We start from the raw sequence: 17,527 nt of genomic DNA, 5'->3' as shown, positions 1-17,527 counted from the left end.
ATATTTATAATATTATATATGTAGTATAATTATAATATTATATATATATATATATATATCAACATTGTATCTTAAGATTAAATCAATCCGACTATAGCTATAATCTTAACACTCCCTCTTAGCTAGGGAGGATTTGTTATGGAACACAATATGCTCTCAAGCATATGGAAATATATCATCTCAATGCGATATTCCTCGAATGGCATATTTACGGATATCAACATAAATCCATCAACGCACACACACATATATATATTAACATATATTACATATGGAATTTGCTTCAATTCACTAAGAGGCAAAATTTCTCAACACTATCTCTTTAACAAAGAGAGAATTAAAGCAATTATAATACAAGATTTGAACACCACCTTAAGTGTGGTCTAAGATAGATTAAAGTTATGGTGTTCGGCAAGATCCAACCGAAGAACCATAACAAATTGATTTTCATGGTGTCCGGCAAAATTCGGCTCAAAGAACCATGATGAGTTGATTATCAAAGTGTCCAGCAAAATCCAGCCCGAAGAACCATGATAAGTTGGTTATCAAGGTGTCGGGGAAAATCCGGTCTAAAGAACCATGATAACACTTGCTCCAACACATTTTGGTGTTAGAAGATAGATCAACTATTGATAAAGTCGTCACCTTACAATAGTTACCTTCTGTTCATTATCATGACTTCCAGCACTCTGGGACAACTTAATGAAGTCTATCATGATAACAGGTCTACCATTTATAAGATCATCACCTTACAATGGTTACCTTTTATTTATATATGTCAATGAAAAATCATCAACTTTCATTATGTATCATATGTCAAACAGTAACCACTGTGAACTAGGTCAAAGGGTGGTACAACGACCATGAACCAAGTCAAAGGGTGGTACAAAGGCTTTCACCTCAATTCTATCTCATAGAGAAGAATACAATACAATAAATTTTACTTAAAACTTCTCCTCATAGAGAAGATATAATTTACAAAGGATTGCACCTCAAAATTATCCCTCTGAACATCAATTCTGGGAAGTCAAGTCCTCTAGTTACTTCCTCAAAAGCTCTCTTCACCCAAGGATGTCTGTCGAACTTACTCTGAATCTGATATCAATCTTTTGATTTTCTAGTGATAAGTCAATACTTCCTCATGACGTACTCAAGAGTAGGCCCATCAAAATTGTGCAGTCACACATGTATTTCTAAACTCCCTCTAAGTATCAATCTTCTAAGCTCCTGCGTTGCCTTCGAAGAAGTGCCATAGTCCCTCTTAATGTAGAAGAATCTCATAATCTCAATCATTGAAGATGTTTGCTTCAAGAGCCTCATTTCACACATCTTGATCATTAGGGTCTTTGGAGTTACTATCATTAGATTGAGTATGCACAATATCTGGTAGCATGTGTAAAGTACCAACATTCTTTTTCCTGTAAGAACATCCTCAGAAATAAAGGAAAAGATCAAGGCAAATAATCTTTATAGTATGTATAGAATTACAAATAAGAGAGAGATAAATGTAAAAAATAAGAAAACTTGTCTACACATGAAGATTCAAAATTGTCTTGTTAGATTATTTGAGAATGGAACATCTCCCTTCTAGAGTAGGTTCAAGTGGGAATGGAACATTGACTATTATTCCCCCCATAATGTGAAATTTCCACTCATTCTTATATTGTTGAGCAATTTTGTATCAAATATGACAACTCTTTTCTAAGTTCCAACTTGCTCTTTTCATCCATTGAAGGTCCAAACATTCATTTAGTTTAACAATAGAAGTGAACATGTCCTTCCATTTTCTCAAACTCGTCCATAATATGCCAATATCTTGATTGAGTATGACTGTGCCACACATATGAATCTACAACTCATATGTCGGTTTCATTCATCAAAGAGAGACTCGTAGATGGTTCAAATGAATTCTTAAAAACTTCATTAACGTCTCACAACAACTCAAATTTCCTTTGTTCATGCAAAGGTATTTGTTTGATCCTTTGATTAAACCTATATTACGCACAGCTTGAAATCTATGTATTCCAAATTTATATCATTAGTGACTCTATCACAACATGGTTTGCTCCCTCTTAATCAATAAGATCGAATTCATTGAAGGTTAACTAAATAGCATCCTCAGTCTTCTCCTTCTCTTTCAAGGCTGCCTCTAATAACATGTTAGGCTCCCTCTCAATCTAGCTTTTCTTGAAAGAACATTCTCGAAGGACAAGATAAAGGTATATAGCTCGTATAAAGAAATAAAATAAAAATGTTAACATTAATTAGAATGTTAGTAATTTAACTCATGCTTATTACTAACAATAGCATAAATGATAGCAACACAACTCTTTATTTTGTATTTTCAATAATGGAAATAAGATAACAAAATACTTAATCTGTTATTTATCATACTCTAATAATAGATCTCACAACCACCAATTTATTCAATCTCATTTTGAATTAAAATGTCATCATTCCTTAGTACATCATGATTATTCATTTACTTTGCATATAAATAGATATCATTCACAAAAACAAACATTCATGCCTTCCTTATAAATAATCTTCCTTAAATAAAACATTCATAAATAAATAAATTAGAATGTTCTCCTACGTTCTTACCTTCCTTAGTAATAGTGGAACATTCGTACCTTAATAGTAGCTAGAACCTTATGCTTGGTGGAAAACAATCCTCTATTAATGTGATGCTCTTCCAATTTGCTTCTCCATATTTATCTATGTTTTAAACATCAAAGTATTCAATACATTCCCATGTTATTGGTGATTTGTACTTTCTTTGGATTCTCTAATAAGACAAATGCAAACTCTCTCATGCTGATTGTGTCTTCTTAATGACATATCTCACTTTGATTACTAGTGGCACCACTGAACTCGGGAAGATTGATCAGATAATACTCTTAAACAACAGACGATGTTATTTGACTTTTGATCCCACAATAGTGATGAATAAGAGCTATAGGACTATTCCATACAATTGTATAATAATGCTTACTTAATCAATGTAATTAGAATAGGAGCTGAGGACCCAAACGCATGTTTGCTTTTACTCCATCACTGTTGACTTCTGCTCAGCAACATCTTGGATATCAATAGCAACATTTGTGCAAGATTTACAAACCCTCTTGGATACTTAGCATCATTCATCATAGCAATTCTTATTTGTGGTTATATCATCATCACAAAATCAACATGTGGAATAGTGATGCACACACCGCAATTCATTACTCATTAATATTGTATTTAGGATTGCATTAGCCAAGAGGGGCATCTCAAAATTTTATCTCCATATTAATGGTGAAACTATCCATAGAGGACCATCGTGTGTATTTCCATATCTGAAAGTCCCAAGCAGGCGATCAATAGGGTTGCCATATGTACTTGTGATTGTAGAGAACTCTCCTCATTTGGTTGCACTCCCAAACCCCATACTGCAGTCTGCAAGTTTCATTCTGTCTTTTGCCCAATTCAAATCTCTTCTCCAGCAATTTTCTACCACATTGTATTAGGGGACAGAAGTAGACAAAGTCACCTGAACGATCAATACTATCATGAAAATTCAGCCATACAAAATCTCTGGTCCATGAAGATGATTGACAGTATATGCAAGTCTGTCTGTGCACGAACAAATCAAGGATCAATAAGAAGTAGTCAAACCATAATATCCACATTGCAATGAAGACGCAGACATTTGACAGTCGGTGTCCTTGAACTTTGGAGGAATCTTCCTATGAACATTTGCACTCTTATTCTGCATCATTGACATTCTTGTTAACTTCTGTACAATATCTCGAAAACTTGGAGTCATTTGCAGTCACAAATATTGTGTGCAATCAGAAGGGTTGATCTTTGGTTTCGCTGATCAAGACAATGGGTCTTCGTAGCTTCAGATTTCATCAACCTAGCCAACTCTCCTTCATACTTATGATTTACCATTATTCATCTTCTCTAATGATGCCAATCCTTCCACATCAATGATAATGTTTTTGACTTATATAATATAGTTTTGCGGTGCTACCCTTCCTGTTCGCAGGCATGAAAACTTTGGTCATTGGCTTTTATATTTCCTTCCATCCAATTTGATGACCCTGCATTTTCTGATGAATGCCGCAATATATTATTTTTACTTATTACTAAGTGATTTAACGTTAGTCTTTGGAGTCTAAGAAATGGAAATGATAACACAACAAGGAGTACATAGAAACTATCTCGACCATAATACTGATGCAATCACAATTATGCAAATACTCTAACAACTACAAACTCCAATAAGGGGTTCATAAGGAAACTCCATTACTCATTTTATCTTTTATTTCGTATCTTACACTTGCATCTTGGCTCTGATACCATGTTAGAAAACATGGATCGGTTTCTGCAAATGTATTTATATTGCCATTGTTATAGATATTTTTCAAATGTAGATCCCAATCTCTTATAAATATAAGAATAGGAGACATGTCTCTTCATGAGACATGTCTCTATGATTAATCATTATTAGTTAATATATATTAACAATATAAATCACAATATAACAAATGTATTATATATAATATATATATATATATATATATATATGTTGTATCTTTAGATTAAATCAATCCAACTATAGCTATAATCTTAGCACAAACAAACAAACTGCTAATATAATTAACAAAAGGGCACGAGACTAAGAGACAAAACAAATGGATGAAATCCATTCCATTGTGCAAGTACAAGACAAACAATGATATTGTCTTCACCATCATCGAACACAGACAAACAAGACTCTCAAACTGTTGGACGTGGCTATAACTGCTCCTCCCAACTCCCTCCTCAGTTGCTTTAGTAGATTCAGCAGTCACCAGCATGCCTCTGCGGAAAAGGTTGGCTCGGGTAGGTAGAGAAGCGCGGGCACTTTAGCAAACGTTAAGTACTTCCGTTACCAACACAAGCAAGCCTTTCGGGGGCGGGAGGAAGAGGTTTGGTCCGGAGGGGCACAGATACATTGAATAAGAATCACAAGTTGGCTACAAATATTATCGCTGTCAGAGATTTATACAGATCAGTGCAGACGCAGGCAAGACACACAATACATTCAGATCACATCATATATTATAAATTGTGGGGAATATACTTGAGATCGCCATTTCTATAATATTGCAGAGGATAAGGTACTATTATTGAAGACAATATACATACAGCAGAACATATACCGCAGACATCAACACATATAGGAGGAGGATACTTACAGTAGTATATATGTGTAAAGCGACAGTTATAAGAAGATCATAAATATATATTGATCGACATATAAGAAGAACAGTTTATAGTTGCAGACCGGATTTTTTAAATGGACATACAATTGACTATATTGTAATTAATCATCTTGATAATAAAAAGGGATTATTGCTGGGTTTTTCACTTTCTAGTTTGAAGTTTTCCCACCGTATATGCTGAGTACTTCGGTTGAATTGATTTAAAACTGCACTTTTTATGATCTGCTAATAAAATTGAACATAAATAAGAAGATGATTCCATGACCAGAATAAATGAAGAAGTTATAGTATCCAAAGTAACACCATCGCTTGAAGAGGAGATTATACCAACATTTACATTACTTAAGTGTAATGCTTAACACAAGAGATAGATATTTGTTTCGCGATGGATGAGGTGGCCTCGGTCATTACTCAAAAAGGTAAAGGGAGGTAAAAAAATGCTGAAATTAAAACAAAAGAGGCTTCAAACATCATTGTTGTTTGTGAATAATCCACTCTGGTTCTTCAATCAAAGAAAAAAAATGGAAAATGATAAAGGTAGATGTTAGAAATTTGTGGGTCAGCCAGATTCCTGTGCAATGATCATTTTATAATAAATAATTTATAACTCACTTATTCTAATAAAAAAGTTATAATCAATAACACAGAGAGAAATATACCTTCGGGCAATCTTTCATTTGGTCTACTCTCAACAACTTTCATCAATTTTGGAAACCTTTCTCGGTCCTCATCACGACGCTCTCTTTTCATGCGCTGCTTCCTCTCTTCACGTTCCTATGACCACAAATCCATTCTTAACATGTATAACTTCATTAGAATAAAAAATTTAAAAACTAGGAAATATTTTCAAAAAAGACATGCAAAGGAACATGTATAAATATCTATACTACTATATTAGCATGTACATGAAGCTATAGATCAAACTAATAATGCTGAATCGCAACTAGTCCACTGCCATTAAAATATTATGTTTTTGTTTATTTCTAGAATTAAAAATCACTAAGTGATGCTTAAGCTATACTAAACTATTTTAATTATTGAATATAACCTTGCAATAAACTAAGCTTTGTGTCTTTAATATCAAAAAATGCGATATCATCATTCACTGTTGGCAAATTAAACAACTTCTTACAAAAGCATATAGACAAATGAATTTCTAAACGTGTGAATCCATTAGTTTGTTCAAGGGAAGCATCAATTTATATATATGTACTGATTTCTTTATTTTATTTTATCTGAAAAAATTACTATTTATGTTATAACAATGATTGCATAACTTGTCCATATCCTATGATATAAAAGTTTATTTAATATTCAAATAAATTGTCACTAACAGATTCTTAACTATCATCCTATAGGTGGATTATTGAGAGACAGAGAAGACAACTAAACAGATACGTAAATCATCCATGAATGTATTAAAACTTTAAATTTTATCTTTACCATTTGTAACAAAATAAATGAGTCATAAAATATATGGCAAAGACAAATGGCCAATTATATAGAACTATGTCCTAACTAAAACCCTTGTGTTGCTAATTTTAGCATAATAAGTTATTTTTATTATTTTTATGAACAGTTCATAATAGCTAAAGCGAAACACCATCTTCATCCTTTTTCCTTCCACTAGAATTACTGGTTTTTTTATAAAGAACTTTTAAATGTGCCAGGAATTATTTTTCCTCTAACTATGTCCAGGTAGAACAACAAAGAAATTGTGCCCACACTTTCAAATTGAAAAACTTAACTTGTACTGAATGGCTATCATACAGTTATGACTACTTTGAATGCTAAACCAATCTGACAGGCAAAGGCAAATTAACTAGGTTGCACGGGCACACGTACCCACGCCCCTAGGACGCGTACCCAAGTACTGGGTACACATACCCCAAGTACCGGGTACCCTGCGTAGAGCATCATAGCTAAGGACCATGACTAAGATTTCTGATTTAGTTTTGGGTTTTTGTTTATCAGCTTGTTGTTTATCAAGCTTAATTTAATACTTAATTAGTTTGAAACTTTGATACAATACTGATTAACAGTAAACTTTATCACTGTTCAAGTCAGAAGTTTATCATTTGCAATATGTAATTGTTCTATGATTTATGATCTTCTTGTTCATGTTTAAAGTCTGTCTTCTCTGTTATCATATATTATTATAACATACATATTGCAAATCTGAAACTGAAATTAATAAATTACATTGGCAAAGTTTATCACTGTTCTTGTATTGAAAAACCATTGTCATGACTCATAATTTCAGATTTTCTATAAATATTGAATTATATTTTTAAAAAAAAGTGTTATGTGCCCAAGTACCCGCATACCCTATTTTGAAAATAGCTGTACCCGTACCCATCTCTCTAAGTACCCAAGTACCCCCATCTATCCCCGTGCAACCTTGCTGAAATTAACAATGAAAACTTTCTCTTTGGGGTTTATTTGTTAAATCCGTGCTTCCAATGACCTTCCTTTGATGTACGCCCTAGCACTCTGCTTATTGACCCGCTCCAATTTATAATTGTATGTCACTGGCATCAATTGGTTAAGATTTTTTCATATCAAATAAAGAAAATTTTTGTTTATTTTACCAAAACATTGTTTCATCATATTAAATTTGAATAATGAGTTTGATTGTCACTGCCTTTATAGATTTTTAGGCTAGCAATTGATTCAGGAAAACTGGAAAAATTATGAAACAATGTACCTTTATTTGCGTCTAAATCTTTTACATTTCACATAAATGCTCTATATCTTCATTCGTGCTATTGGAAAATTCCCCAAGACAAATCCCATGGAACTGTTTACCAGTTGCAATGTTCAGCTCTGTAAGGTCGCTGAAAGGTACAGCAATGAGCCCTTGAATGAAATCCTACTCATTACAGTCCATAGTAACAGATTGTAATTCTACAGTAAATAACTTATATTAAATTCACTACAATTATCTGTTATAGTTTGATCAGATCTAAATGCTATAGGAATTTTAATTTTAGTCACTGTTCTGCAGATGTATATGTTAATACTTTGTTCGATATCCTTTGTTAATCACAACACTTGATGTATATCAATATCAATATCAATTTGATATGAACTGATATCGATCTGCTATAATCTTAATATTGATATCAATCTGAGATATATAATGAAAGTATTAATTTCCTGAACAACAAAATTGAGTTGAGTTAGTATGATGTTGCTGAGATATGACGATGATTCAACGTTGAACTGTTATAATGCAATGTTGCTGAGCTTTCTGTACTTCCAAGATACCAATATCGGTCTCCATTCATATAAGATGTCTAGGAGACATGTCTCTACATGAACATGTTTCACGTAGAAGCATGTCTCTACGTGAGACGTGTTCTCATGGCGAATCTGCTGATAACAAGTCCTTTTTGTATCTTGCTCAAATTGTGCATCTCAGCTTACAAGTCCCTTTTATCTTGCCCTGAGATTGTGTGTGTTAGCCAACAAGTCAAATTAGGAGCAGTGAATTACCTTGGCCTTGAGCCTAAAGCAGTATTGTATTCAATGATTTATATAGTCTCATTGTGGTTTTCCCACATCGCGTTCTCCATGTAAAAATTTGGTGTTAATTTTTCTGTTGTTCATTGCTTTATCTTTCTTTGATGTTTCGATGGTTGAAATTCATTGACAAGAGAAAGGATTTGCTCAAGACTGACTGCCTTCAATGCAGAATAAATTAATTGTATTTTTCTGAAAGATGAAGAGTTTATCATTCAATTGGTCCCCTGCATTTTACATTTAGAGGTTGTTAATAGAATAGTCCAGAGAAAGGAATCCAGAAAAACCCTCCTAACAAAGCTGTGATTCAAAGGCTAGATGATCTACAAGTAGGATTTATGATTGTATTCTACTATGTAATGAATGTAGAGGAACTTTGCATCAACCTGGCATTAGGAGTACATTATTACAGGAATTGCCAGCCTAGGCCTCTCTCTGGAAGGGCTACATAGTGAAGCAGTGTGGCTTCCAAGATTCTATTGTTCAAGTTATTGGTGGAAATGCAAAGGAACTGCAGTATCATCCTTTGTTTAGCCATGCGTATGCTCTGCTTACACGTATCTATATTACTTATCCAGCTGTTTCGGTTGTGTTAGCATAATATATATTAAAAAATGTGGCTGTTTCAGCCTTCAGGAGTCAAATTCTCCATGTTCATAGGACCTAATAGAGACCACAGCTACTTGATCTAAAAAAAATATATCTGTTAATATCACGCCATTGACATCATGGTCAAACCAATTGTCCTTACTTCTAAATTCAACACGAAATGGGAAATCAAAAAGACTAAGAGTACGTCACCCTATAATATGTCCATAAAAATAGGCCCAAACAAAACACCCAAAGTCCACACTACCAACTCTATTCAGAACGAACAATTTATAAGTACTACTATAAAATTTCGCTAAAATCGTGTGTCCAACTTTTAATTTTATCTCACGATTGAAATTCACAACTTATCAACTAAATTCAAGCAACGCTAACAGCAACGACGCAACAAAGCAATTAAGAACAATTTACAAAAAACCATTCAGCCAAGCTTCTTTCACATCCCTTAGACCAAGAAAATCTCGGAAAAATAGTCAAAAATGCAACTCGGTTAAAATCCTTGAATCACATTGTCTAACACTTTAATTTTTAAAACCGCTTGGGATTTTATACAGGCCTTGCGAAATCTTAGATGAGCAATTATAAATTTCTCACCAATAGGAAACTTTCGTAAACTGCTTATCATTATTCTTGCAACACGTGGCAATAATGAAGCTAGGTTAAAATTGTGAAATCACAATATGACAAGAAGTTTTTAAAGCCTCCTAGGGTTTCATTCCAGCTTTCTGAAACCCAATATTATATTTTCAAACTACTTCGAACGTATTATTTAATTTTAATACTAGAATTTGTTGCAAACCCCATGTAAACCATCATAATCCGCATCATCAGTATATGCTACCAAACCCCACACAAATGTTTAGCGTTGCATTTTAGCTTTCAAAACCCTACACAACATTTTAAAAAGTTACCCGTCTGAGAGTTTCTACGCCTGACTCAACGCGTTCTTCTTCCTCTGCCTCGTAAACTTCTTCTCGTTCTTGCCCACGATAACGACCACCGCTTCCGGCTTCGACAACTTCTTCTTCATGCTCATGTTCTTGCTCGGCCTCATGCTCTTGCTCTTGCTCTGGCTCAAAATGCTCATGCTCCACAAACTCCACATCGTCGTCGTCGTCAGGCAAAGGAGAAGCATTCAAATTCAAATCCATGCGATCAATCAACGCACAATTGTTTAAGCTTACATGTATTCAACTCTTGATGCAATTCCTCTTCTTATAATTCTGCTCTGCATCTGACTTTGCCAGTGGGTGTCTGTACATTTGGCCCTCGGGGCTTGGAGGGCGATCGATTCCAACCCGCGACTTGGGTATGAATTATGCTTCGCCCTTCTGGAGAAAAGTTGCGTTCCTCTAAACTTTAGAATTGTGATTTATAAGCGAGCCAAATCATAAATGTTTATATAAATGAATTCAAACAGACAGATGTCACATGTTCATTCAAAATTAGTATTAAAAGTAGTGTTCAGTTAAGTGTTAGGGTTATTGATTTTTTTTTATGAATAGCATGTATGAATACTTTTTAGACTATAATAATGATGTTATAGTTGAAGGAGATAAACACTATTTAAGTTTAAGGTGAATCAACGTTAACAATTGACTCACATCTAATAGGTATAGAAGGTCAATGAGGAAGCATTTTGGTCTTTTTATTAATTTATTTTTGGTTGGAATAGTGGAATTGAAAAGATGAATAGGGTATGATAATCTTGTGTTTTGTTATTGTTTTGTTATTGTTTTGTTTTTGTTTTATTTTCTATTTGTTGTTTTTATACAATAGGGGGAGATGGAAAAATCGAAAGAGAGGTAGAGATGGGATTAGGAAGAGTTGGAGAAAGGGGAATGAACAAGAGAGATATGGAACAAAGATGAAGAGTAATGTGGAGATGGAGAGAGATGAGAGAAGAACATGGGGAGGGGAGATAAAAATGGAGATGGAGATGAGTAAAGATGGAGAGTGAGATAATAAGAGTGGAAGAGAGTGAAAGATAGAGATGGGGATAACAAGTGATATAGAGGGAGGGGTAGAGAGAGAGGGGCGAAGAATATGGAGAGAAAGAAGTAACAAGATATGAAAATAGAGGTCTAAGAAGAGGGGGAGAGGGGTGAGAACAAATATAGAGTAATAGATAGAGGGATACAAGTTTAGAAATAGAAGAAAAGAGAGGAAGATAGAGGTCAAGATGGAAAGAGGAGAAAGGAATGGGGAGAGAAAATAGAGAGAGTTGGAGAAATGTAAAAGGAAAGATAAAGATGGATAGTTAGATAGAGGATTACAAGGGAGTGAGCAATCTAAGGGATTGATGTGATGGATTCACTTTCTTTCAACAAAGAAAAAGCACTCTTAGTTTAGTTTGGTAGTAGGATTCTGCAAATTGATGGCATAGGTTCAAATCATATAGAGCATGATTTTGGTTTTTTTATTTATTTTTAATCTTCTTGTCACTTAATTTTGGAAATTCAATAAAATATGATACCTCTTTATTAGTAGAAAACCCATTCATAACATGGTCCTAAATCAAATACCTAATTGATAATTGTGTTGAAATTATAAATATTTAGTTACATGCAATCCAACTAAAGTTATAGGAATTCAACTTCATATGGCTCTAGATAACAAAACTCGTTCATATTAGGTTTTATGTTTTATTTTAATTAAGATGTACACTTCGTAATTCGGTGAATAATACTAGGGCGAAAACAAGCAAAGTTAAGGAAAACTAATTAAAAAAATTTAAAAATTGGAAGAAATAATTGAAAAAATTATTCATGCATATTTTTGGCAACCAATTATCTCATTTTTTATTTAAAGGCATAAAAGTAGTTTAAATAAATATATACAAGGTTGAAATTGAATATCTCAAAATTATTTGTGTTATGAAAAAACATGGAGGGAATATTATGTAACTCATATACATTGTCTTTCCAAAATAGATATGTATACCAAGGATCATGTATAGATTTATTTGTTTTGTTTTTAAACAGTGTTTAACCTATAACCCTTGGTAGAGGATAAATAAAAATGAAAAAAAAATAGTTACAATATTCATCGAGGGTACCCTTGTAGGTAATGATATTGAAAGAGTTTTTATATAGAAACTCCAATATTTGGAGGCTAATAAATGACACAAAAGCAAGAGAAGACAAATATGGGCACAAGAAAACTATATTCTCAACAATGATGCAATAATAGAATTCAATTAAGTCTAATATAGATGTATCTACTCATATTAGTAAGGCAATAAGTAAACATGGTAACCAAGAGATAACTTATCACCAACACAAGGTGGAATCACATGTCCACAAAAGGTGGATTATCTAACACAATGCAAACATGTACAACAATATGGAGGATGACAAAGTGATAAGTGCACTAAAGATGGAGGACACAAAGTAGAATGTGATAATTATTATTACCACCTAAAGTGGAATTTTACCTACACTGTGCAACTAAATGTGTGGCTTCTTAATGTCACAAATACAAACTACTATGCTATGCATTATCCCAAGTAAGCTTAAGTCCGATTAGGTGAATAATTAATTACACTAATAGATACTTTTACAATTTTTTCTCTCTAACAAAATTCTACTATTGTTTAATTATTTAATAAGTAAGGTTTTTTTTTTTTTTTAATTATTTAAATCGGTAAACGGCCATGGCCATAATTGTTTTTATTAATTTAGATTTATAATTTACAAATATATCCCCCGTTCTGACGGGCATTGGTAAGAAAGAATGGGTAAAGAAAACCTCCAGTCTTGCACGGGACTTCAGTCCTATATTATACATTAGTAAAAGGGGCATACCCCAGTGAAAGCTTCATTATGAAATTCATATCTATAATCTGCCTTTCCCTCCAAGCTCCAAATTGGTATAAATGTTAACAAAATATGTCTTTAGTCATCATAAACATCAATTTGTTAAAGGTTAACAAAACCAACATAATTATTTCTCATTGTACAACCAGGAGGCCCATATTAAGTTTTAACTGAAAAATAAATCTTATCAGGAGATTAATTAAATTTAGATAATACATATTGGTTATGTTTTTTAATAGATTAATTACTAATTTTAGTTAATTAATATAAGATTGAAATGATTTATGATTGGAGATTAGATTTTTATTAAATAATCTAAACTAATCATAAGTTAAATTTATATTGATTTTAACATTTGATAATTTATTAAAGCTAGGTCTGATATTTTCACATGAATCCAGAGGGGAAGCCATAATGACCGAAAATTATTGTTGTAAGGCGCCCAATCTTTGAAATTTTATGCCTCAAACTTCATGTATGTATGAAAGACCAGGAAATGAAAGACTGAATTTAAACAATCATAGATTGGAAGGTGGATCCAAAATATCATGATCAAATCAATCCAGATATCGAAGCAAATTATTTCTAAAAGGCATTCCATTACTATAGATTAATATGTACAGAAACATAAATTTTTTCGAAAAGTCTGATATGGACATTAATTTAAAATATGCCCTGCTAACAGTTTGGCTGAATATCCGCTAGATCTGTTATCTACTTAACATCCATAACTAAAATTCGCTAAAATCCAAAATTTGGGTTAGAGTATTAGACATGTGACCCATTAACATCTTAATATTATTCTATCTTAAAAACCATTATGATTTATGTAGCTTCATGCAGGTTGGTGGCTGTGGAACCTAGCGAAAACTCGAATGTTGATCTTCCCCTACTAGTTTTGTCATAGTTTAGCAAGCAGAATTCCACATTCTCCAGATTATTAAAGTCCACATCTGGATGGATATAGGCATCATACATCCATAGGTAAGTCATTAACCAATCCCTCTCATGATCTTCAACAATTCCCCTCCATCTTAAAAGAAAGTTGATACTCGCCTCCATTCGCGGCCATTCTTTAAAAAATTTGACATTGTCTCTGACTACCATGCAAGGGCGTCTAGGGCTTCTTCCTATTTCAGGGTTGTTTACATCAAATTCCATGTAGGCTTCAGGAAGAGGGATGCGAAGCTGAGCGTCAATATTTGCAACAGCGATTTCCAACCCAACTAACCAACAGGGTTCGAAAAGATTATGGGTAATCCTGATGATGTCCCATTTTTCTACCCCAGCTCTAGCCAGACATCCTACCCAGAGCCCAACTATGTCGCTATTAGTCCTCCATGAGTATTCATAGCTAAAAACCCCTTCTCCTAAGACACGGTTGACTGCTACATGACTCGTATCATCTATGGGCCTTAACAGACGATTCCAACGCTCTTGTGTGACCAGCCCACAAAAGGCCATGGTGCATTTTTCAAATGCATGAAACAAACTAATGTTGGTATCCATGACACTCAGAGTAGATTGCTATCTGTTAATTGAAAGAAACTAAAACGCAAACTGAGGTGAATGAGAAAGTAACCTATGTTCCTTAAATAAATAGGTGTCATCGAAATTCCTGGAAACCTCATAATGGCGATGACATCCGAGTGAATAAAATATTTCCTTGCTGATTCATCATTTAGAAAGGATGGAAATACTTAGGTGAGAGATTTTGCAATCTTGGTACTTTGCCCCAAAACGTGTGGAATAACTATCTTCGTTGGAGCTTGAAGGAAAATGATTATATTGCTATCGAAAGTGGTTTAGCATTATGATTAAGTTCTAATGTATTAAAGCCATCTGTACCTAAGTTGGCTAATATATCCACCTCTTTGTTACCTTCTCTATAAATGCGAACATATCTTATTTCTTCAAATGTTAAAAGAGCTTTGTTAATAGCTTCTAGTTTGGAATTTAACACCCAGTTTAGGGTACTTCCTTTCCTGAGAGCATTAATGATGATTTGGGAATCTCCTTCTATAATAAGTTTTTTTATTTTAAGTTTAATACATAGGTTGATACCTTCTGCTACTGCTTCCAGTTCAGCGATATTATTTGATACTTTGTTTAGAGACTTGGATCTTTTGATAATCCAATTGCTTGATTCGTCCCTTATAATACATCCAATTCCCGCTTTCCCAGGGTTTCCTCTTGAAGCCCCATCGAAATTCAGCTTAGTCCATCCTGGAGGTGGAGGTTCCCATTTACACTCAAGTCTAGCTAAGTCATTATTTTTTTTGTAGTAGAGGGGAGGATTGATTAATAAAGGCCATCATTTTTTTATTTTTGCGTCCCATTCAGAGAAAGCTCCTTCTTCTCTAGGTCTATTTCTGAGATCACTGTTCATTACTTCCGAAATAGCTACTTCTATCTTTGTAAATAGGGCTTGTTTTGATAGACATTGATCTTGGAAAATTCAACGATTACGTTCTTTCCAAATTTTCCAATGAAAAATGGCTGGAGATATATTCCAGAGCTTACCATAAATTTTCTTTTGATTGTCTTTAAGCCACCCCAGTAAGTGATCTACCCATCTTCCTGCTAACGGGGAGGACCAATTAAATTTACTTTGAAGCCACCGCCAACATTCTTGAGAAAATTTGCATGTATATAAGAGGTGTTCTGCAGTTTCTTCATCCTCTCTACAAAGAATACATCTAGATGGTCCTTCAAATCCCATTTTCCGAATTCTATCAGTAGTTAATATTCTCTTTTGCAAGGCTTCCCATAGAAATGTGCCTGCTTTAGGGAGACCAGTTGTGTCCCAACATAGGTTCAAGGGAAGGAAACTTATTTCCCATTTTTGCAAATTTGTGATCATTTTGTATCCTTCTTTAACTTTGTATATCCCATCTTTAGAGGCTGCCCATATTAACTTGTCTTCCTTGTTCTTAAGTATAATGGTTCTGTTTTTTAGTATGTTTTCTGATTTCTTCTTGTCTTCTTGGTTAATATCACAATTTGATAACTATTTCCATTCCCAACTTTTTCCCATATCTGAGTAAGTTTCCTCTAAATAATCTTTCACTTTAGTTCCCCATAAAGTTTTGAAGGTAGATATTGTTTCTTGAGAGAATTCTGCCCTTATCAGCGGGGGGTAACCATCCCATGAATCTTCCCAAAATAATGCTTCTTCTCCATTCCCAATATCCCAGGTGAGGTATTTGGAGATCAAACTACGATTATGTATAGTAAAATTCCATCCTGTTGAACCCTTGGGGGGGGCTTTGGTTCTAAATAATGATGTTTTATCTAAGGGGTCAAGATATTTGTTAAAAATTATTCTAACCCATTTCCTATCCCTTTCTTGGTAGTCTCCAAACTTGTTTGGCTCCTAGTGCTTCGTTCTACCATTCCAAGTTTTTTATTCCTAATCCACCAAATTCTTTTGGTTTGCATATTTTACTCCAGCTAATTAAGGTTGATTTTTGCTTGTCCTCTAATCCTTTCCAAAAGAAGTTTCGTAGTTTACTTTCCAATTTAGCGTTGATATTTTTGGGCAAATGGGAACATGAAAGTTGATAGGATGAGGTAGCTGCTAAGACTGCTTTGATCTTTGTTATCCTTCCTGCCTTAGTTAACCATCTTCCTTTCCAGGATTCAGTATGGTTATCAATTTTCTTGAGAATGTGTTCCCATCCCTGATTTGAAATCATACTCTTGTCAAGGTAGATCCCTAGATATTTGAATGGTAAGTTTCCTTTTTTAAAGCCTAATTTCTGACAAATTTGATTTTCAACTTCTGTCTTTGTATTTAGAAAATAAATCTCTGATTTCTGAGCATTGATTATTTGCCCTGATGCTTTGGTGTATGTTTCCAAGATGTTTTATATTTGCTCTGTCTCTTGTAAAGTGCTAGTTCCAGTAAGTATAGTGTCATCAACAAATTGTTGATGGGTTGTGTTATCAACATTGTTCATGAATTTCACTCTTTGATTTTACTTTCCTCTTGTGCTGCCTTGATTGCCCTTAAAAATGCTTTTGCCATTATTATAAACAGGAATCGGGATATTGGGTCTCCTTGTCTAATACCCCTTGAGATATTAAAAAATCCTTCCGGGGTTCCATCAATGAGAATCAAAATTTTAGGAGTTGATATACATTGGTAAACAATGTTAATCCATTGTTTAGAAAACTCGAAGGCCTCTAAGGTTTTACAGAGGAATCTCCAATCTACCTTATCATATGCTTTTTGGATATCTAGTTTAAGCAACATGCAAGGTTCCTTATTTTTAATCGTTGAATGGATAGTTTCCTATATAATAGATATGCCATCTA

The 17,527-nt window shown here is 33.8% G+C and overlaps 1 protein-coding gene across 1 annotated transcript in view; it reads right to left on the bottom strand.

Moving 5' to 3' along the window:
- Nucleotides 1-10,765, bottom strand: part of LOC149576517 (uncharacterized) — a 115,644-nt gene extending 104,879 nt beyond the window's left edge. Inside the window, exons 1-2 of the mRNA XM_089817600.1 lie at nucleotides 10,301-10,765; nucleotides 5,915-6,029 (exon numbers count right to left, since the gene is read on the bottom strand). Of these exons, the coding sequence (XP_089673726.1) occupies nucleotides 5,915-6,029; nucleotides 10,301-10,540 (355 nt within the window). The 5' untranslated portion in view covers nucleotides 10,541-10,765. The remainder of the gene's footprint in view (nucleotides 1-5,914; nucleotides 6,030-10,300) is intronic.
- Nucleotides 10,766-17,527: the final 6,762 nt, after the last annotated feature.

The sequence above is a fragment of the Cupressus sempervirens genome, chromosome 1 (genome assembly GCF_028749045.1).
Source record: "Cupressus sempervirens isolate cs-2001-9-10 chromosome 1, ASM2874904v1, whole genome shotgun sequence".
NCBI classification, from domain to species: domain Eukaryota; kingdom Viridiplantae; phylum Streptophyta; class Pinopsida; order Cupressales; family Cupressaceae; genus Cupressus; species Cupressus sempervirens.
Note: the sequence above shows the minus strand (reverse complement) of the source record. Positions and strands in the feature narration are given on the sequence as shown.